Source organism: Cervus canadensis, chromosome 3 (assembly GCF_019320065.1).
Source record: "Cervus canadensis isolate Bull #8, Minnesota chromosome 3, ASM1932006v1, whole genome shotgun sequence".
NCBI lineage: Eukaryota > Metazoa > Chordata > Mammalia > Artiodactyla > Cervidae > Cervus > Cervus canadensis.
Window position 1 is genome coordinate 48275050 of NC_057388.1, and position 21864 is coordinate 48296913.

Sequence of the window (21864 nt, forward strand, 5' to 3'; positions counted from 1 at the left end):
CAGAAAGCAAAGAAGAACTAAAGAGCCTCTTGATGAAAGTGAAAGAGGAGAGTGAAAAAGTTGGCTTAAAACTCAACATTCAGAAAACTAAGATCATGGCATCCAGCCCCATCATTTCATGGCAAATTGATGGGGAAACAATGGAAATAGTGACAGACTTTAGTTTTGGGGCTCCAAAATCACTGCAATGGTGACTGCAGCCATGAAATTAAAAGACACTTGCTCCTTGGAAGAAAAGTTATAACCAACCTAGACAGCATATTAAAAAGTAGAGACATTACTTTACCAACAAAGGTCTGTCTAGTCAAAGCTTTAGTTTTTCCAGTAGTCATGTATGGATGTGAGAGTTGGGCTATAAAAAAAGCTGAGTATCAATGAATTGATCCTTTTGAACTGTGGTGTTGGAGGAGACTCCTGAGAGTCCCTTAGACTGCAAGGAGATCCAACCAGTCCCATCCTAAAGGAAATCAGTCCTGAATATTCATTGGAAGGACTGATGTTGAAGCTGAAACTCCAATGCTTTGGCCACCTGATGTGAAGAACTGACTCATTGGAAAAGACCTTGATGCTGGGAAAGATTGAGGCCGGGAGGAGAAGGGGGCAACAGAGGATGAGATGGTTGGATAATATTACCAACTCAAAGGACATGAGTCTGAGTAAGCTCCGGGAGTTGGTGATGGGTAGGGAGGCCTGGCGTGCTGCAGTCCATGGGGTCGCAAAGAGTCAGACACAACTGAGCGCCTGAACTGAATCTATACATATGTTCTTACTTGGTAAGCCAATTTGTCCATTTAATTTTACCATGACTAATACTAGGTAAGGCCTCTCATGTTCAGTCTTGCTGGGCTTTATCTCTTTCTTTCTCATGTTTAAATAAAAATTCCTTTTGTCTCATCTGTATAGAACACCATAAATGCAACAATAAGCCCAAGCCAGAGAGAACTGTACATGTGTCCACACACACCCTGAGCAAGAGTCTGCTGTCTTAACACATCCAGATACCACGACCAGGACACTTGGAGTAGGTTATTACACTTACAGAGTGAGTGTAGAAATATCTACCAAGTCACCATCCCTCAAGTTATAAACAGTAAATGATTTAACTAGACCGGCTACAATTCTCTGAAAAAGTATTTTCAAAACAACTAAACAAAAAACTTGCAATCAACTTGAGTCCTATCTCTGTCAAGTTACTTTTACTCTGTCTCATTTGACTGCTCCCACCCCTTTCCTGTACCAGTTTAGATTCCTGCTGGGTTAGGGAAGGGCAGAAAAAGGGAAGAGTAGAAGATTGGCAAAATGAAAATGGAAGGAACAAAAATAAACAGTGAAAGGGACTAAAAAGACTTTTGCTTGTGAGGCTGATCAGAGTAGGGGTGAACTAAGGAAAAATTATCAGAAGACTCAAATTTCTTTTCCCCCATGAAGGGGGAAAAACCCGTGCTACATGTTATGCTTGTTTTGCTTAAATTTATGATAACAGTGTCAATATACATATTCAATAATTCACAATCTTGAGTCCTTTTCATTCTCCCTGACAGCTCCCCCACACACACACTTAGCACTGTTCACAGTGTCCTTGCTTAGAAAACTGTCCTAGTTCTTCAAGGCTTGGTTCAAATCTCATATGACCCATAAGGTTACCCATGACTGCTCCACCCCATAGGTCTCTCCCGTCTGAAAAATCATTGAGCAGCTGCTGATGCTGCTGGTTACTCCTTCCAATTGAATGAGATGCTTCTCTGGGGCCGGGAGCATGTCTCACCCACCACTGCAGCCACTCCTTCTCACACAGAATGATGCCAGCAGCTGCTCAGATCAATGTATCCCCGCATCCATCTAACAGGCACTTATTCCTCAACACACAAGGCTACCGCTGCCACCACACTAGGGTCCCGTTGTCCTGAAGCATAACTGCTGCTCCCTTTTGTGTGGCCAGCCAAGCTCTCCTGGAGGATAACTGTGGCTCTTCAGCCAGCCCTCCCAGAAAGGCCATCTGGAAGGGGTCATCAGAGCCCAGCAAGGGGCCTGGCTCCATGCCAAAGACTCCCATGATGCCGAGGGGCTGTCTGGGTCTCCAAGGAGAGTTTGCAGGAGTAGAGTGCTCCTCTGATCTCTGGGTTGGGAAGATCCCCTGGAGGAGGGCATGGCAACCCATTCCAGTATTCTTGCCTGGAGAATTCCCATAGACAGAGGAGCCTGGCAGGTTGCAAAGAGTCGGACACGACTGAGCACCTAAGCACAGCATGACTGCTGGAACAGCCCAGGTCCACCCCTCCACTGTGTAAACGTGCCTTTTTGAGGTGCAGAGGCAACATCACCACAATAACACCCACCACCACTGGGAAACCAGAGAGCCTGAGTAATTAACCACATCTCTGTGATGGAATATCACAGAGCACAGCTATAGATATGTAAATCTTCATCATTCATCACAAATGCTCAGGGCAAAAACAGCTTTAGCATGTTTTCATGCTTTTAAAACAAAATGTTTCAAAGAAAGAAAATTACTTACTGCCTTCCCATGTGCAATGGAGAAGATTCAAAGCTCCTTCCACCCTCTTCCAGTGCGCCAGATGGAAGAACGCATATGCTATCGCTTCACTGTCCCCTCGCTTCAGGATGTGTTCTGGGGGCAGGATTAAGCTTTTCATTTCTAGTAGGTACTGAAATTTTAAAAGAGGCAGGAGACAGATGCGTTAATACACAGTAATTTGGAATTCAGTATTGAAAATGGAAGGTTAATTTCCCCAAAGCCACTGTTCATAAGTGTTTCCTCAAACCTGCAACCTCAATACCACATTTGAGGGCAATTACGGAAACATCTAGCAATCCAAAGTTTGCTGACAGATAATTAGCCTTGTACTAGTTTCCTACAGTGAAGATCAGAGGCTTTCAGGCTAAGATATTCTAATCAAAGAAATATATACATATAGACTCAAGCAGAAAAAGGAAAATTTAGAAGATACGATCATTTGGCATAATTTTGTAACCAGAAGGAAAATACATGAAGCAAACACATGAAGGTTAAGAAGTCATAAGTCTAAACCAACTGCAGTAGAGAGACAGGGATGCCGAGCACTGCCCATTAGTTTCCCTACACAGATCTACTACGGAGAAGGCCAGGGTCCTGTGGAAAGGGTCACCTGTAGCTCCTCAGATGCTGGAGAAGGAGGGGTGGCAACCTGGGCACAGGAAGGCCCAGACGGAGGGAGCAGAACAGACCCCAAAGCATGTTCTTCCTCTGGCTCCTTTCAAACACTTCAGGGGCCTCAAGAGCACAGGGAGAGGATGGATATTCTTCCTGGGGGCTCATAGAAGACTAAGTTTCCATCTGTATTCTTTTGTGTTTACTACAGAATAGAAAGGGAAGCAAATTCAGGCTGGTATTTTATATTTGCAAAAGCTCACTGGTCTTTGCTGGCTGGCATTCCCCATGCTCCACTCTTCACCGCCTCCCCTTGGGATCTGTCCCCAGCACACAGACACACACCCAACTGCCAACCACAGTTGCAACAACCCAGGTATCTCCTATCAAAAGGAGATTAGCAGGCCACAGAGGCATGTGTTTCATGAAAACAGCACCACCACGGCGAATGGAGGTGCTATGAGAAGAGAAGTCCAACACAACTTTAATGTCAGAAACAACTGTCTGGATTCATGTGTTGGAGGAAATTTATGACAGAGGGTGAAGAGTGGAAGAATCCAAAGACACAGAACGGAGATCACGAGACACCCATCAGCGTTTCCCTCTCATCTCACTGTGCACGCTGGGCCCAGGGGTGCAGTGGCCTTAAGCTTCCTTGCCTCTCGGCGTGTTCAGTGTCAGGGCACACTGCCCAGCAGGAGCCGGGTGGACATATTCTGGCCTCTGGGCTCAGCAAATGAAACTTCCCTTGCTCTGGGTCTGATATCTGAAGAGAACTCAGAGCTTCAAAGCAGGAAGAGCAGGAAGTGAGAAGGCTCAACCGAGGGCAGCAGAGAGCAGCCTGCACCTTCACCCTTGTGGAGCGGGTGGGTTTGAAGGCCCTCCTCCAGAGAAACACCTCTTCCCAGGCTGGTCCATGAAAGGTGGTCATTAGTTTGATGAGAGCTCCCTGGGTATGAGTTCATATGCTTTTTTGAATTCTACATGTTATTGCTTTCTGCCTTCATCTTGCTTTAAAACACTGCACAACACACATCTTTTGGGAAAGATAATGATTTTGAATTACCTACTAATCGTACTAGCACTGTATCTATAATAAATATCAATCATAATATAAATACAAAGGTGAATTTTACATTCAGAGATATTTGGCTATCATCTTGTGATTTTACCTTAACAGAAGTTATTATATCATATGGTGCCACTGCCCATGATGATCTTAAAGGTCCCAAGAGTCATAACTTATAAAATGCTCTGAGCTGTATTGATATTTTTTCAAAGTTAGAGAAGGAAGACCTTCTGGTCACTCTCAATAATCATCAAGAGAGCAAAGGAAAGGGAAAATTTCTTGCTTAATGAGTGCCCTAGAATAAGATTTTGATTTCTGAGTTTCTAATAATTATTTACGGCCTACCAAGCAGTCAACTTTTAAAGAAAGATCATGTTATACGACCTTTGAAACAAACTAAATATGAAAACCCCTATCTCATGTATCCCAGGAAAATAGAAACCTCAAATTCCTAAGGATTGGATGGTGGTTGAAAGAAAAGTGTAACTTACCATTCCTTTTCATTTCTATGATTAGGAAAGGCTTTCAAAATCATATCATTAAGCATCTGTGAGAGAACCCTTCTCTTGGGCTAAAGAACCTTCAGGAATAGGAGCACCTGAGAAGAAGTGGCCTGGTAGACACCCACAAGTGGGTAGAAGCCTCAACAAACCAGGAAGGGGTGTGGCAGAAAGAACTTGGGGAAGGAGGGAGGACCTCTAGAAAATTATCTACAAAGGGATACAATAGATCTGTGTTCTCCAATGTGGTATCCTCTATTTAATGTGTATCTATTTATTAATTAAAATAAAATTAAATTAAAAATTCAGTTCCTCAGTTCCCACTAGCCATATTTCAAGTCCTGAAGTGCTGTATGGAGTTAGTGACTATACTACTGGACAAGGCAGAGATATTTCCGTGATAACAACCCACTGAAATGTTGTGAAGTAATTAGCCTCCAACTAATAAAAAAAAAAAAAAAAAGAAAGTCCTAGTGGACAGCATTGATTCAAACAATGGAAGTTTCTAATCTTCAAGTAATCGAAACCATTTATAACATGAAAAAATTTCACAGATGTGTGTCAAATCTACTGATCAAAAATACACAATAAGGCAGAAAGTTACAATAAATAGTAATAATACAAGAATTCATTTAAAAATATTACTGGCCACCAGGGTGCCTACATAATATCTGGAAAGCAGTAGTGCACATGTGTATGAGACAGCTGGTTTACTCAGCCTGTTGACTGAACGTGGTGCATGTGGCTTCAAGGACACTGTCCACAGCCCCCAGTATGGGCTGTGAGGTAATGCTCTGTTTCTCCTCTAACTCCCTCTGATCTCTGTGTATGTGTACTTTTCACACACCACCTTAGATTAGTTATATGTCTCAGCTCAGGTATAAGATCCCAAAGAACATGAATCTCATTTCCCAAGAAGTCTCTCAAAATGAGCATCCCTGGCCTTAACAGCCTCATGAGACGAAGGAGTGCAGCTCACCAAGAAAACTCAGCTGCCTTCCCATTGCATCTACTTTATGGCATAAGCAGGTTTTGTCTATAAAGGAGATTTATACTGCAGCATGGTTTCAAACAAAATGTTGGCTCTAACCAAATAATGAAGACTAATAACAACAGTGTGTTATGTTTCTGGCCTGGTTTAAAGTGGTTGGCAAGATTAGTCCTCAACATGTGCAACATTTAAATTAGAAAGGCATGGAACAACATTTCACATCTTACTTGTCGAGAGAAGAATAAATGGAAAGGGCAGATCCCTATCCACAACTATGCAGAAATCAATTAGAATAACTGTAGCTTGCAAATCAGAGAACACTCCCTGCCTGTCTGCAGCAGTGCCTTGGTTTCAATTAGCTAGGCCAGCATTCTGCGCTATCTTGCCTGCCATCCTGCCTCTGACTTCCTTCCCAAATTCTCAAATCACATTGCACTTGAAGCACATGCTTCTAAAGGTTTCGGAAGCAACTTTTCAAAATCTATTTGTGTCAGAATCTTGCTCCTAAGCTCAAGATAGGAACATAACACATTAGCACAGATGAAGAGGAGCTGAGTGGTGTCTGCTTATGGAGGTCTGTGAGCAGAGGCTGGTTCACCTGTTGGGAATGGTGTAGGAGGGAGGTGCCCTGTCATAGGCTACCCCAGGTGACTGCTCAGATCTCTTCTGTTAAGGTCTTAAAATTCTATAATAATTAGAGTGAACATGATTCCGACATGTTTCCTTCACACAGATATTAATGCCAAACAGTCCATACTCCCTTTTTGGATTTTCAACACTGGTAACAGCAGAAGTCCTATGAAAATAACTGGCAAAAACATGGGATTAAAGAAAATGAGAGGGAACAAATTATGAGACTACAATACATTTAGATGAAGCCTATCATGTTCCTCATCCAAAATCAGGTAGTGGAAGAATATTTATTAGCATGAGAAAATGTTCATGACATATCACTAAATGAAGAAAGAACAAAACAAATGTATCATACAGATTGTGATTTTGGTAATACAAATGTACATGTAGTAATTAAAAGCATTGGAAGGTCACAGATTGAATGTTAATGGTGGAAAATACTTGATCTTATGGAGATTAATTTTTCCACTTTTTCTATGCTTTCCAAGTTTTCTGTAATAAGCATTTTAATATTTTCTGTCTCTCTACATATATATGTATGTGCATGTGTGTGTGTGTATATAATAACAAAACTATTTTCTAGACTTGCATCGGAAACATAAAAAGCAAACCACACAAACAAACAAGATAACCAGGAGATCAATTTTTCATGTCTTCAGTGCTCTGGTGCAACTGGCTCTGAAAGAGGCGTTAAGCTTAGAAATGATGTGTTAAAAACATCAGTAAAGGGCTCAGAGAATAAACTAGTGCTACAGTGGAAGGACTGATGCTGAAGCTGAAACTCCAGTACTTTGGCCACCTCATGCGAAGAGTTGACTCATTGGAAAAGACCCTGATGCTGGGAGGGATTGGGGGCAGGAGGAGAAGGGGACGACAGAGGATGAGAGGGCTGGATGGCATCACCGACTCGATGGACATGAGTTTGAGTAAACTCCAGGAGTTGGTGATGGACAGGGAGGCCTGGCGTGCTGCGATTCATGGGGTCGCAAAGAGTCGGACACGACTGAGCGACTGAACTGGCTGACTGACTGACTGAGAAGCCATGCTGCATATTCTGAGTTTCAGTGATGTCCACTCCCTGGAGTCAGCAAGACACACGCTGGAATAGAACAGAGATGCCTGAAGGGGACCAGGGCTTGCTCTGACCGTGCTGCAGCGAGGCCTCAGGTGTGCAGTCCTTCGCCCCGTCCCACTGCTCATTTGCTCCCTGCTCCCTTAAACTGCTGCTTGGATCCCGTCTCCACTATTCTGCTAAGAGACCTCAGACAAGTTATGTAATTTTTTCAAACTCAGTTTGCTCATCTGTTAAAACAGAATAATAAAAATACCCTCTTGCTGCTTTAACTTCTGTACACTACATAGGATAATATTTGCAAAGCATTCACACAGTTCCTGGCACAGGAGTATTCATTAAATAGAAGCTATTTTTTGCTAACCAACAAACAAATGAAGTATTTAAATTACTGTGGAGGGAAGTTGTGTTTCCTGTGGATCTATGTCCCACAGATGATTTAATCTGTTTCTCGATAAAACACTTCGGCAATTTTATAGCAGTAGCAGTTCAGCTAAAGAGAACTGGCTGCCAGGGGTCACCAACTGACCAGTACGAAGACAAGCACAAAGCAAAGCTGAAGTGCCAAATTCAGCCGGGTGAGCTGTAGTACCACCCAGGGGTCCTCTTCTCAAGCTCGCTGCTTCTTGCTGGTTCACTTATCTATTCATCAGCTACTTCGCTTCACTCATAAAATACAGCATGTCCACGGTATATCCCAAGAAAAGTTATGGGCGTGCTGTCCCCCAAGGGCACAGATATAGCAGTGGTCACTGTTATGCATACGTGCCCAGTTGTATCTGACTCTTTGCAACCCTATGGACTGTAGCCCCCCAGGCTCCTCTGTCCATGGGATTCTCCAGACCAGGAATACTAGAGTGAGTTGCCATTTCCTCCTCCAGGGGATCTTCCTGACCCAGGGATGGAACCTGGATCTCCTGCAGCTCTTGCACTGGCAAGCAGGCTCTGTACCACCTTGGAAGCCCATAGCAGGGGCCACAGTGTTCTCCAATGACACATGTGGGAGGACCCCATAGTTTACCCCAGGGGCACAGATATAGGCACATCCACAAGTCACCTCAAGTGCATGGACATGATCAGGTCAGGTCCCCACCTTGGTGACCTCTAATCTTTGTAGGAGTGTGAGTGTGTGTGTGTGTGTGTGTGTGAGAGAGAGAGAGAGAGTGTGTGTGTGTGTAAACATGCATGTGTGCACACATGTACAGACAAAGAAACAATAAAATTCAACATGATGACTGTCTTAGTAAGAGGCATATACTTAGTACTAAGGAAGCAAATGAGGAACACTGTCTCTGGGAGAGCTTCACAGAAAGAGGAAAATATGAGTCAGTCTTACTAAATAAACAAGAGTTTAACTGTAAAGATGAGGGGAGGCAGAAGCCACTGTAAGGCTGGGCCAAAGCATCACAGGCCATAATGGGTTTGCAGTCTTGAAGGGCTTGAGTACTAAGCTGATGGGAATGGCCAACTCTGATGAAGCGCTAACACATGTCAAGCATACTTATCTCAGGTACTCCTTACAACTGTGTGAGGGAGCTGATACTATTATTCCTATTTTACAGGTGAAAAAAACGGGCACTTTGGGAAGTTAAATAGCTTGTCCAGGGTTGCACGATTTGTGTGTGATGGAACCTATCCTGGAACTCAGGTTTCATGCTACTCTCCAGGGAGTGAAGCAGGAAACGTGGATGTAAAAGGCCTTGCGTGATTTGCGCCAGAGTACAACCTTTGCCCTGAGTTATTCTGTGGTTTTCGAGCTGTGAGACCCTGAAAATTCTGTTTTGAAGAAAAAAAGAAACGTAACACAGAATGTGAAGTTAATGTAAAACAAAGCTGTGGGGGAATCTTAAGGAAAGCACCCAAGAAGGACTGAAGACTCCAATAGCTCCTAGGCAGAGTCTGAAAACCCCTGCAGTAGGCCTTGGGAAGAGAGTTGGTACAGTTTGTACCAAAGTTTCTCCATAAAGAAATGGGCAAGTCATGTGTAGCAGCACCAGATAGGGAACAGACTAAGGTTAGCAAAGTCTTAAAAAGCTCCTGTCCAAGGGAGGGCCGATGAGACTGAAGAGGGGGACTTCCCCTGAACTTGCCACCTGGCTGAGTCTAAGGATGAGAGAAGGTCTCAAGGTGATTGAGATATTTCTAGTTTAGGAAACTACCATAATGGGAGATCATCAGCTAAGATAAAGACACCAGAGAAGGAAGAGGCTTAGTGGTGGGAAGGAAACAAAAACAGCTGAAGTGCCTACAAAACACCTCTGGAGTGATGGCCTGAAGGGAGGAGTGAAGGCATGCTGGTCTGGCTGTGCGGGGAGCAGAGAGGCTGAAGACGCAGGAGTACACGAGGTCTCCCAGGAAGGCTTCCAGAAGGAAAGGAGAGGACTGAGGACCACCCTGAGGGAGGGCAGGGAGGAAGTGCTGCAGCAGCAGAGCCCAGAGAGGCAGCACAGGGAGAAGGGGCACGGAGCCAAGATGACCTCGATATAGAAAGTGGTCAGTGGGACCAAAGGCTGAGGAAACATCAGATGGGATGAGCGGGGGGAAGGCGGGGTTCTCGGTGAGAGTGTCCTCTGTGGAAGCAGCTACACTGCTTTTTGTTAAAGAGAAAGACCTCTTAGAAACTTTCTGTTTTTGAGAAATGTGGCTAAAAACTGGTTTGTGTTCATTTTTCCCTGGGTCCTATTTCCACAATACATTCTCCTTTCTCTAATCCAAAAAAAGCTTTGGAACAAAATATGACTCAAGTCAAAGAAACTTATATTGAAATAATAATATTTCTGAAATGTGCCATTGACATACAATATCATAGACAATCTGCCAGGGTATTCTGAGTTTCTGCTTCCATGCTTCAAGCACTTTTAAATGCTAAAACCCACGACACATTTTGTTTCCTAAATTCGATTAAAAAGCAATTTTATACTCTGTCAATCAGCTTTACTAAGCTATAAAGGGAGGATTACATTAGTGTTTGCAAGAAACAGAATTTCCATCACTATAACAAGGTCCCGTGGATACGCCATTAGCATATACATTTACCAGGATGCTTTTCCCCACAAACCTCTAGAAATCCCCATGAAATTTTAGATTAACATGAGATGAACTTTTCTTTTTAAAAAAATGCAAATTTTTAATGGGAGTGCATTTCTGTCATAACATTCTTCATTCTTCCCTCTACATTTTCTTACGCCTTTCCTTGCATACTCCTTTGTCATTTAAAAACTAGACCCTCACCTCAAAGTTCTGTGGCAGGCGCCCAGGCTGCCCTGTTGCTGACTAAGGGTCAGGAGTGTGGCAAGCTCCTTTCCGCCAGCACCCTCAGGATGCCTATGCACCCCCTTCAGGGCCCTGGAGGGGGCCCAGGAAGACAAGCCTGAGATTTAGCAGCACTGGGATTTGGGGCTAGATGAAGAAGAAAGTTTTTCCCCTTTGGTCCTGGTGATTTTTCTTGATTTTTCTCCCTCAACAGCTTCACCCACAGCACCCAAGTACTCCAACCCCCCAGGGCTCAGAATGGGTGTGGGGCCTCCTGTTCTATGGGTGGGACCTCACGAGTTTGGGATTGTCCTGTGGTGATGGGGATGGCTCCCAGGCTTCTGTTATTTTTTAAACTGTATTAAGAGGTGCCTTGGGGCTGCAGGGCTACCAGCCTTCTCGTCCCAGTTTCAACCAGAGTGATTCTACTTTTAATTACTTTGTTCACTGAGGATTCACATAAGATTGTAATAGGAGGGAAAAAACCTGTTTATTGCTATAAAAATAATAAATCATTATTAATTAGTTTGTTGGTGTTTGGTTTGGGAGTTTTTTGGTGGTGGCAAGTAGGAATGACTGTGCTAGAATAAGGGTACAAGGCAGAGGTCAGAAATGGGTAACTCTTAATCAGTCACAAGTGAAGGACTTAGCCAGCAGTTACAAACTAGAAATTCATGAAGACAACAGCTGCAGCCGGATCGTGCTAGAGCCTCTTCCAGGTCCGGAGGCTGAGGAGAACCTGTGGGCACTCCAGGTCGGGGCACTGTAGCGCCACTGTTACTCTCTCTGGCTATACCTCTTCAGACTATGGCAGTCTAAGAAGTATCATTAAAGTGTGTTTCTAAGCAGCCTGTACTTGTGCCCAGCATGCAAGTGCAGAAACAGCTGAAGGTACAAGGGAAGAGGCGATGAAAGGGCCAGCATGTACTGCACACCTACTATGTTCTGAACAAGTTACTCAGTGTAATTCCACTTACTTTTCATCAGCCTTATGAAGGCTTTATTCTTATCCCCATTTTATCAAAAAGAAACCTGGTGGGGAGCTAATTAACTCTTCCTTCCCATACTTCCCTCTGGTCTTGTGGACAGGAAGTGGGAACTCTTGTTTCAAACACTTTTGAACTCCTCCAATAATATTTGATGAGTCTGCCTACTTATGTTCATACCCCTTGCATCATCATTGTAATTAACGTTTTCCCAGTAATAACAGGAACTTTACATACTGGGCCTGACAATTCAGACAAGAAACATACATGGCTGATGATGTTCCACGTTACTAGCAGTGGCAAAGAAATACAAAATAAAAGAACAGAATTACATGTCTGTACTTAATAAAAATCATAACTTCTATATTCCTTCTATTTTTTTTTTTTTTTTGGTTTTAGACAAACTGCTCCATGCTGGTGAGAGTGTGATAAAATGGAAAAGTAAGAGTCACCAGCTGATGCGAGTGTAAACTGCTATAATTTTTTTGGTAAGCAATTCAGCAATAAATATCAAGAACCCTGAATGCTTCTATATGTTATTCAGTCATTCTTATTACGTAAATTTATCCTAAGATAAATTTAATAATCTTAAAAACCAAAAAAATCTTTATGCCCAAAGACGTTCACTAGTTGAGATGACTTCAAACTGATGTCTACAATTAGAGAACACAAAGAACAAATGATTCTCTTCAACAAATGGTGCTGGAAAGCGTGGATATCCACATGCAAAAGAATAAAACTATACCTATATTTTACACCATAGGCAAAAATCAACTAAAAAGGCATTAAGACTTAAACACACAGGGTCTTGTCAATGATGGCTTGGATATGATACCAAAAGCACTGGCAACAAAAGCAAAGTAGACAAGTGGAACTACATTAAAATGAAAAGCTCCTGCATACCCAAGGAAACAACACAAGAGGCAACCTATGAAATGGGAGAAAATATCTGTAAACCATATCTGAAAAGAAGTTAATATCCAAATAAATAATGGAACCCCAACTCAGTGAAAATGACCGGATTTAAGAGTCGGCAAAGGACTTGAATAGCCATTTCTTCAAAGAAGACATACAATGATCAACAGGTACATGAAAAGGTAACGTCATAGACCATCAGGAAAATGCAAATCAAAGCTGCAATGAGATACCACCTCACACATATTACATTGGCCACTATCAAAAAATTGAATATGACAAGTGTTAGCAAGGAAGCGAAGAAACTAGAATTCCTGTGCACAGTTGAGGAGGGATGTAAAATGGGACAGCCAATATGAAGACCCCTGAAAAACTAAAAAATATGATCCAACAGCCACACTTCTGCGGATTCATCTAAAAGAACTGAAAACAGAATTGAAGAGATATTTGCACTCCCATGTTCACTGCAGCATGATTCACAGTAGTAAAGAAGTGGAAACAATCTAATTTTCCATCAATGAATGCATAAAAAAAGAAAATGTAGTGTGTACATATAAACCCACATACATACCATACTGGAATATTGTTCAGTCTTAAAAAGGTAGGAAATTCTGCCTTGTGCAACAAAATGGATGAACTTGGAGGACATCATGCAAAGTGAGAAAAGCTAGTCACAGAAGGACAGATAATACATGATTCTACCTGCATGAGGCAGCTAAAGTAGTAAAATGCATAGAAGCAGAAAGTAGAATGATTGTTACCAGGACCTGGGAGGAAGGAGAAATGATGAGTTGCTGTTCAGTTGGCATAAAGTTTCAGTCACGAAGAAGAAAAGATTCTAGAGATCTGCAGTACTACAATGGGCTTATAGTTAACAACACTATGCTTACACTTAAAATTTTGTTAAGAGGGTAAATTTTATGTTATATACTTTTTATAATGAAAAAGGAAGTAAATAATCCAGAAAATATTGTTAAATTTTTGAAAGCACGTGGCTAAAGACTTGGACTTTACTGTGAAGCTAGAGGATAACCATTTTAAGGTCAAAGAACTCTGAAAATCTGATGATCCTCCCCAAGAAGGAATAAACATACCCTGATTCCCAACCATAAGATTTTATTTAAGACTGTTTTCTTCCTGCCTTTTTTCTATGCATTTTTTTTAATACTTAGGAATCACAATCACACAGAATATTCATATTTTTGAAAATTAACATGGGACTGTTCAGTTGGAGTATATGGTTGGGAATTAGGGATGTATTTACTCCTTCTAGATATGGGGGCTTCCCTGGTGGCTCAGTTGGTTAAAAATCTACCTACAATGCAGGAGATCTGGGTTCAAACCCTGGGTTGGGAAGATCCCCTGGAGAAAGAAATGTCAACCCACTTTAGTCTTCTTGCCTGGAGAATCCCATGGACAGAGAAAAGCCTGATGAGCTACAGTCCATGGGTCGCAAGAGTCAAACATGACTTAGTGACTAAACCAGCACCACCGTGACTAGATATGAAGGGATTACGAATGATTTCTTTACTCTTTTCTCAAATATATATTTAAAAAATTATAATACAACTATGGAGGGAAAAACCATACCTAATGCAGCTTGACTAAACCAATAATTTAGTCATTTTTTGGACACTTGTCAAAGTGAAATTTATCTTTAACACCCTGAAGGAGTGAATGCAAAATGCTCCAAACCAAAAATGTGTCTCTTCACAGGGAGAGCCTTGAGATGGAGGTATGGCATACTAAGAGCACATAAGCACTCATTAACTTAATCTGTGTAAAGTAATGGATCACTGATAGAAATGTACCCCTCCTTGTCAGGCTGAGCAAGAACAGGGCAGGTGGGAAAGCACATCTGTAGGGAAAGCAGAAGAAAACAACTGAAGCTAAAAATCCACTAAACAATAGGTAGCAATACAATGTAACAATACAAGATATAGAACCTAGCTGGCCCTTCACTGGTCCAGCATTACATGGTGAAGGACAGTGAAGCCTGGCGTGTTGCGGTCCATGGGGTTGCGGAGTCGGACACAACTGAGAGACAGAACAACAATAACGTGAGTGAAATTTTCTTTAAAAAACAGAGAAACTCTTTAAATTCAAAACCCCTATTTTAAGCACAGTGAGTGGGAAACTCCTCTAATGACTTAAAGCTTTGTCTTTTTGAACTGCGTACCCAGGTCTTGAAAATCACCAGCATGATTAAGATCCCAAGACCCCTCATCAAACTCAAAAGAGGTGACCAGTAGGCACATGATCAGTGCGCTGTAGTGAGAGACCAGAGGGGAAGAATGATTCTGGGATGGGGAGATACACACTTCCCAGTGGTGACTTATAACGGTGGGGGTGAAGGATGAGGAGGATGGCCTATTGGAACGAACTAGGAAAAAATGAAAAGACAAGTTGGATTAGATCATAAGCAGTCCTGAAGAACTATCCAAGGAGTTGACACCTTCTGTAGGGCTGGAGACACAGCTGCACTTCCTCTGGAAGGGAGTAACACAATTTGATGGCAGTATGAGTCTATGGGGTGCCTCCTCCTTATACTCTGCTGCAATCTAAAGCTTTAGAAATCATGTTTGTAATCAAACAACTTTGAGGCTCCCCTTCAGAACAGAAATCCACAACTTTGTACTATTGTTATTTATTTCTCAGTCCTGTGGTGTGGTTAGGAGCAGTACTCTCTATTCTTCATGTTTGCAGGTGAAGAGAGTTCCTAGGAATAACCCTCCTGGAGTAAATAACTAATACTTATCACTGGAAGTTGAAATATTAACCATTCTTACTGGGGTTGGAACTAAACTAGAAATCTATGGAAGGCAATTCATAGTTATCATAGTTGGTATTTTTTCTCTTTCCAAGTAGGTTATAATTGGGTAAAACAGCATGTATATACTGAAAATTCCAGGGGTAGGCCACTGAAAACTTCTTGTGAAAGAGAAAAAGAAACTATGGAAGTAACTAAGACCCTGAAGAAATGTGGACTGTCCACAGGAATTGAGTGCCTTGGGAAGGGATGTGGCTGCCATCATTTGAAGGTTCGTGCCTAGGCTGGTCTGCCACCTGGTGGGATCTGGCGGACAGTGGAGGGAGATGTTTAAGAGCTGGATAACCCAGAATCAGTTCAGGCTCTGTCATTTACTTGTGGTATAACCAACAGCAGATTACTTAACCTCTCCAAACCTGTAGTGCCCTCTTCTATGTGGCAGGGATAAAAGTATCACAGTGTCATTATGAAAAATAAATGAGATGGTATATGTGGTTCAGTTAGCACTGTGCTTGCCACATAGTAAACATTAACAGACACCAATAATAAACATAACTTTCATAGTATCATGAAAGATTTAAGCTTAAAATCTGGCAGGTGTCCCACATGACATTTAAAGTCCCTTCTTACTAAAAGAATCTTAAGTGTTTACATCCTCCATTGATGTCTCATTAGAATTAAGGCTATTCTCTGCCTGAAAAGGCACCCATACACACACACACACACACACACACACATATGCATGTGTGTACACATGCACATTTGTGTGTGCATGTCTACTAAAGTATTAGGAAATAGTCCCAACAAACAGAATATGTATAAAAGATATTACTAGCAGTCTGCATAAGCACACATGTACCAGAGGTTTGTGATTAACTCTGCACATAGGAAATGGCAACCCACTCCAGTACTCTTGCCTGGAAAATCCCATGGACGGAGGAGCCCAGTAGGCTACAGTCCATTGGGTCGCAAAGAGTCGGACACGACTGAGCGACTTCACTTCACTTCACTGCACATGAGGTCAGTGATTCATGGGGCTTTTTCCCCATAGAAACATCAATAATGAGGAGGATCTGGAAACAAGTTTTCTCCTCAGCACAATCATCAACAAAGCAAAGTGGTGGAGAAGCACTTTATTCCCATGCCCTACTGATTTAATGACTGGAAGCTAGAGTGAAATCAAATATTCTCAACTTGTTCTAATTATTTTCACTTTTATAAGACTTCTATTTTGAAACTAGAATACTAGTTGACTGAGTCAAATTCTTCCATGGCAGCTGTAAACCATTTCTTAGGGCTCTTACTACTCTTCTGGAGGCTCAACCATTTAAGACCATTATCTAGAATTAAATGACAGCTTCAGTTATGTCTAACCAACAAGCATTGTTCCAAGGATTGCTGCAGTTTTCTAGCTTGTGTCTCAGGATGATAAGGCTTAGGCTGGTATAACTGAAAAAGTTAAGACTCAGGTCCCATACTTGAAGAGTTGCCAATAAGCCAAATATCAATAATTTTAATGATTTACAAACATATGGTACGCTCAAGTATTTTCAAAGAACTTCAAATATATTATCTCACTTGATCTTTATCACAGAACATAGGAGAGGCTTATTATTTTTTTTTTTTAGGAGAGGCTTATATTTTTATCTTCACTTGGAAGACAAGGGAAAACTTTGAGTTCAGAGATGCTAAACTCAAGATCCCACAGCTAGTGAATGACAGAGTCAGAACTAGAACCAAAGTTTTTGTCTCAGAATCTAGGACTCAATTGCCCAATACTGTTCGTAAAAGAGACTTATGTGTGCTTATAAAATAGCTATGTAGTTAGAGAATGGCATTCAATAAATATTAACCGATGACCTAAGTTTACTGTAATTCAGGATAATATTTTCATGATTAGTTTTACATTTTAATTAAACTTGATAATACATTTTTAACTTATCTGAAAAGATATTAAATAGATACATATTTTATACCACCCTATATACAATACCTAAGTCTACAAATACTACGCTGCTCATTATCTACTGAAACTACAGTGGATAAATACATCCTTCTGCAAATGTGGCACTGTGCACCCCTCTTCAATTTCCTGTTTTGTGAAAAGATGACCATGATCTGAGTTAAACCTTAAGAATAATAGAGATCACCTATCTCTGTCATTCCGGAGATCAACAAAGTAAATTAAAGCAGGTAACTCCATAAGTCATCACACAGGCACACATACACACACCCCAAACCCACCCTTTTGCTACAGTACTGCAACAAAACAAGAAAACAGCCTTATTTCGTCATTTTTCACCAACATAAATTTTCATTACACATTCTGTCAAGAAAATGGTCTCGTTGTACCTGATGTGAACTACAGGAGGTTTCCTAGAGATCAAAATGTGCTTTATAATATCCAGAAACAGAAAATGGCCCTCAGCAATAAACCTATCATGGAGCGGGTACTCAAATACAGGTAATTCATGAACACACACTCTCCTTCTGAATAAAGGATTATAGAAATATCCTCTGCCATGATTTGTCTCCCTTAAAATCAAATTGACAAAAAATACATGGGAAATACTGCATATTTATAAATTGATCACTCTTGTGCTTAATAAGACAAATATTTCCTATTAAAATAGCAGTCACAAGTCATAAGAAAACTACTCCATACTGTGAGGTTTTCCTCATTATTTGCTGGCCAATACTGATTAATTATCATTTACTCATGGGCTTTCCTGATAGCTCAGTTGGTAAAGACTCTGTCTGCAATGCAAGAGACCCTGGTTTGATTCCTGGGTGGGAAAGATCTGCTTTGAGAAGGGCTAGGCTACCCACTCCAGTACTCCTGGGCTTCCCTTGTGCTCAGCTGGTAGAGAATCTGCCTGCAATGCGGGAGGCCTGGGTTTGAACCCTGGGTTGGGAAGATCCCCTGGAGAAGGGAAAAGCTATCACTCCAATATTCTGGCCTGGAGAATTCCATGGACTGCATAGTCCATGGGGTCGCAAAGAGTCTGACACAACTGCATGACTTTTATTTCACTTCACTTATGGAGACACAATTTCATATTAGTCATTTTTTTTACCACTGCTATTCACAGCAAGGTTCATTTCTTGAGTTTGTTCTAAGTAAGACCATAACTGATGATGTGCAATTCCTATCAAATGCACATCCTTGGGGATCTCCATATTTTGCCAATTTCAGGCTTCCTGACCTGGCTTGCCTAAGCTAGATCTATCAATTTACCTTTACTATAAGAAGCCCGAGAATGGGCCGCAAAGCCTCTTGAATGTAGCTTTTGCCTAAAAATGAGGCCAATAAGCATAGCCTATGCAGGGCCTCAACCAAAATTCATTGGTTGCAATTCAGTCTTTTTAGAACTGGGTGTATTTAAGACATGACATTGTGGTCACCACATACTCTCTGCTCTCATAACGAGCTCCTACGGGGATTCCACCGACTCACTTTTGGCACGTGAGGATTGAATTCCACAGCTCTATGAATGGCCTCTACCGCATTCATCTCTGCTGTGCTCAGCCCCCGCCGAGAAGCAGCCTCAGGAGAGAATCTGAAAAGCAGAAAGACAAACACCATCCAGTTGGGACCACTGCTTGGGCATTAACCCGGAAAGGCATCCACACATCAAGGGCCCAGAAAAACCACAGCGAGCCAAAGGCATGAGCTCTCCAAACCTCCACTGCATCAGACCTCTGAGAGACCCTTCAGACAGAGGCCAACAAAAACCCCAGCAGAAGCAGAAAGCGTGCTTGTGTCTAATCGCGAAAGGAATTCAATTCAGCTGTCAAGTCTCTCTGTCTAAATAGCTAATCTAAGTTTTCTAGGAGGTACCTGCTTAGGTCAGGGGAGGGGGGAGGACTGACAAGGGCGGACAGTGTAGGAAAAAGAGAAAACTAGGTTACAGAAGAGCGCACTTGGTTAAAAACAGAACTGGGGAGAATTTTAAAGGAGGCTCCCAACCCCATGTCAGTGCTGCGATGGAGGGTTAAGTCTTGCAGCTTCAGCAGCAGGCGAGCCTGCTGGGGGCCGTTCCGGCAGGGGGCGTGTGCATGCCCAAACTGCGGGCAAGACACCTGCCCGAGTGAATGAAAAAAACCAGACCATGCAATCTCTTTCTCACCTCACACCCAGGGCTAACTCCAGAGCTGTGCTTGGCAGGCAGACACCACAGGGGAAGCTGTGACAACCCTGGCCCTGCCCTCCCAAGCTGGAGTCGCTGTGTAGGGAGAAAAGATGTTGCAGTAGGTACTGGCGATCTACAGGATAAAAAAGAATGAAAGAAAATTACTTCGGTCTTGAAGTGCACACACACTGAACAGCAAACCTGTCTGACACAGCAGAGGCTGTGTTCTTTCCCTGGTATCTGCTTTTCAATGCTCCAGAGGGAGTGGATTTGGGACATGTAAGCGTTTATGAACTCAAAACCAGTTAAGCCATCTGTTCTCTTTCACCTGCCAGTCACCTGGTTTATGGAAATTCTCTATGCCATGTCACCTGCCTGAATAAAAAGGGCCAAGGTCCCACCGAGATGGTGACTCAAGGTAAACGAACCCTGGGTGGGGAGTCAGTTTGGAATTGCTGAGATAAAGAATGGGGGATGACCATCCCCTTTTACTGTATTACATATGTTATGACCACTACCCCATCCTGGACTGCTGGAGGAAGAGGAATATGCAAAAAAAAAAAAAAAAAATGAATCAAAGAAGGCATTTTTGTGTAAGTCTCAAGCAGGCCTTTTGGTATCTGTGGTCTGGCAAAAAAAGAAAAAAAAGGAAAAAAGTCACCTCAGAGGCATGGAATTTCATACAAATCCCTCTTTAGGGACCCATTCACCATTACAAGTCCTGGGGATATGCATTCCCTCCTTCTAGTAGTGAAAGGAAAGATCAGCAGGTTTTGGAAAATGCATGCTCATAAGCAGGGGTCTCATAGACTAAGGAAAACTTCCAGAGAAACCCTCAGACACAACACGTCTCCTTTGGTCCAGACCAACACCTAGTACCACCAGGTCACTATCCACTTACTTGTCAGAAACAGCTCTTGCTTTGAGCAAGGCAGCTGTGTAGCATATTGTTGCCGACTTTGGTAAGCTTATATCTGTCAGAGAGAAAAGAAAAGTAGGAGCCGTTATATGTTTGCAGAAACAAACAGCAATAATTTTAAATACACCAGCATTTTAATCATATAAGCCTAATAAAGCATAAGTTAAGAATATATCAATCAATGTATGCAGTACACAGCTGTTTCTTATGTATCTGGGTGGTACGTGACAAACAAGGTAATTCATTTCTCTGTAAGTAATTCATGTTTAAAGCCCACCACACTGTTTGGCAATCATCTTCTGTTTTAAAATGTATATTTTCATATGTTGAGGTTAAGCAGAGAATAGCTATAAACACATAAAATAAATATTACATGAATAGCCTTGATATCAAGAAAGGCAAATAGGACCTCTTTGTTACTTATAAAATTTCTCAAGAGGTATATGAAATACTGAAGTGAAGAAAAAAATATTACCTGGATTTTTAAAAAAATATTAGTATTTTAGTGATAAATCAATTTATTTTAAAATCTATTTTTTAAAAATTTAAATCTGGTTTAAATTTAAACCAGATTTCCTTCGCATTAAGCTTCAAGAAATTTATATTCAGTTTTTTTGTTAACCGTGAGAAGAAAAATCTTTATAAAGCTATATACATTTATATATACATATGAAATCTTTATAAAACTATACAATTTTTGTTCATTAAAAACCCATGACAAAGCCCCTTTCAAATTATGAAGCCTAATCTGTTGCCCAGAAAAACAGGTCCTTTTGGTTGTATAGATAATTTCAGATGGACGAGTGAGGATGGGTACCAGATTCAATTTACAGGGAAAAAAGCACAGAGCGCAACTAAGAGTAGCTAAACTCAAAGAGGGTGGTCCCTTTATGGGGGGCAGATTTGTATTTAAATTATGATCTTATTTTGTATCAGAACTGTATTTCTTAAACACTCATAGTAATTTATACTATGGCACAGAAATACTTTCTTAATTCAGACCAGGTAAAAACATGCCATTCTAAGGTGCTACAAAATTCACTCTAGGTTAGAAGAACTTTTAACACTTGGAATTCTCTTCAAGTTTCTTGTAGGGCTGTTTTCAACTTTAGAAGAATGACATTAAAGTAGGAATGAAAAGGAAAGTCCATAACTAAACAAAAGACAGCAGCAGGAGAAAATAATTTCATAAAAGAAAAACAATCTCTCATTCAATAACCAATATTTACCACCAACTCCAGCATGAAGAATTTCTCTTTCAAGGAAATTTCAATGATGTTGATAAAATACAAATAATCAGAGAAAATACCAATACAGAATTGAAAGGGTGAGATGTCTCTGAAATCCTGATCTCATAAGTTATATTCAAACAAAACTTCAGCACCATAAGCACAGTATAAAATGTGCTTGTGACTAAGAAAAAAAAAAAGGTCAGACACTCATGGATTTGTCTTGTTGTTTTTCCAATATCTAATC

The 21864-nt window shown here is 41.5% G+C and overlaps 1 protein-coding gene across 10 annotated transcripts in view; it reads right to left on the minus strand.

Annotated features, from left to right (window-relative positions):
* ST7 (suppression of tumorigenicity 7) overlaps positions 1-21864 on the minus strand; it is a 253196-nt gene that overhangs the window by 21546 nt on the left and 209786 nt on the right. For all 10 annotated transcript variants that reach the window (XM_043463117.1, XM_043463119.1, XM_043463122.1 and 7 more), the window contains 3 exons: positions 20371-20443; positions 18794-18896; positions 2516-2666 (listed from right to left, as the gene is read on the minus strand). In XM_043463117.1, the coding sequence (XP_043319052.1) occupies positions 2516-2666; positions 18794-18896; positions 20371-20443 (327 nt within the window). The remainder of the gene's footprint in view (positions 1-2515; positions 2667-18793; positions 18897-20370; positions 20444-21864) is intronic.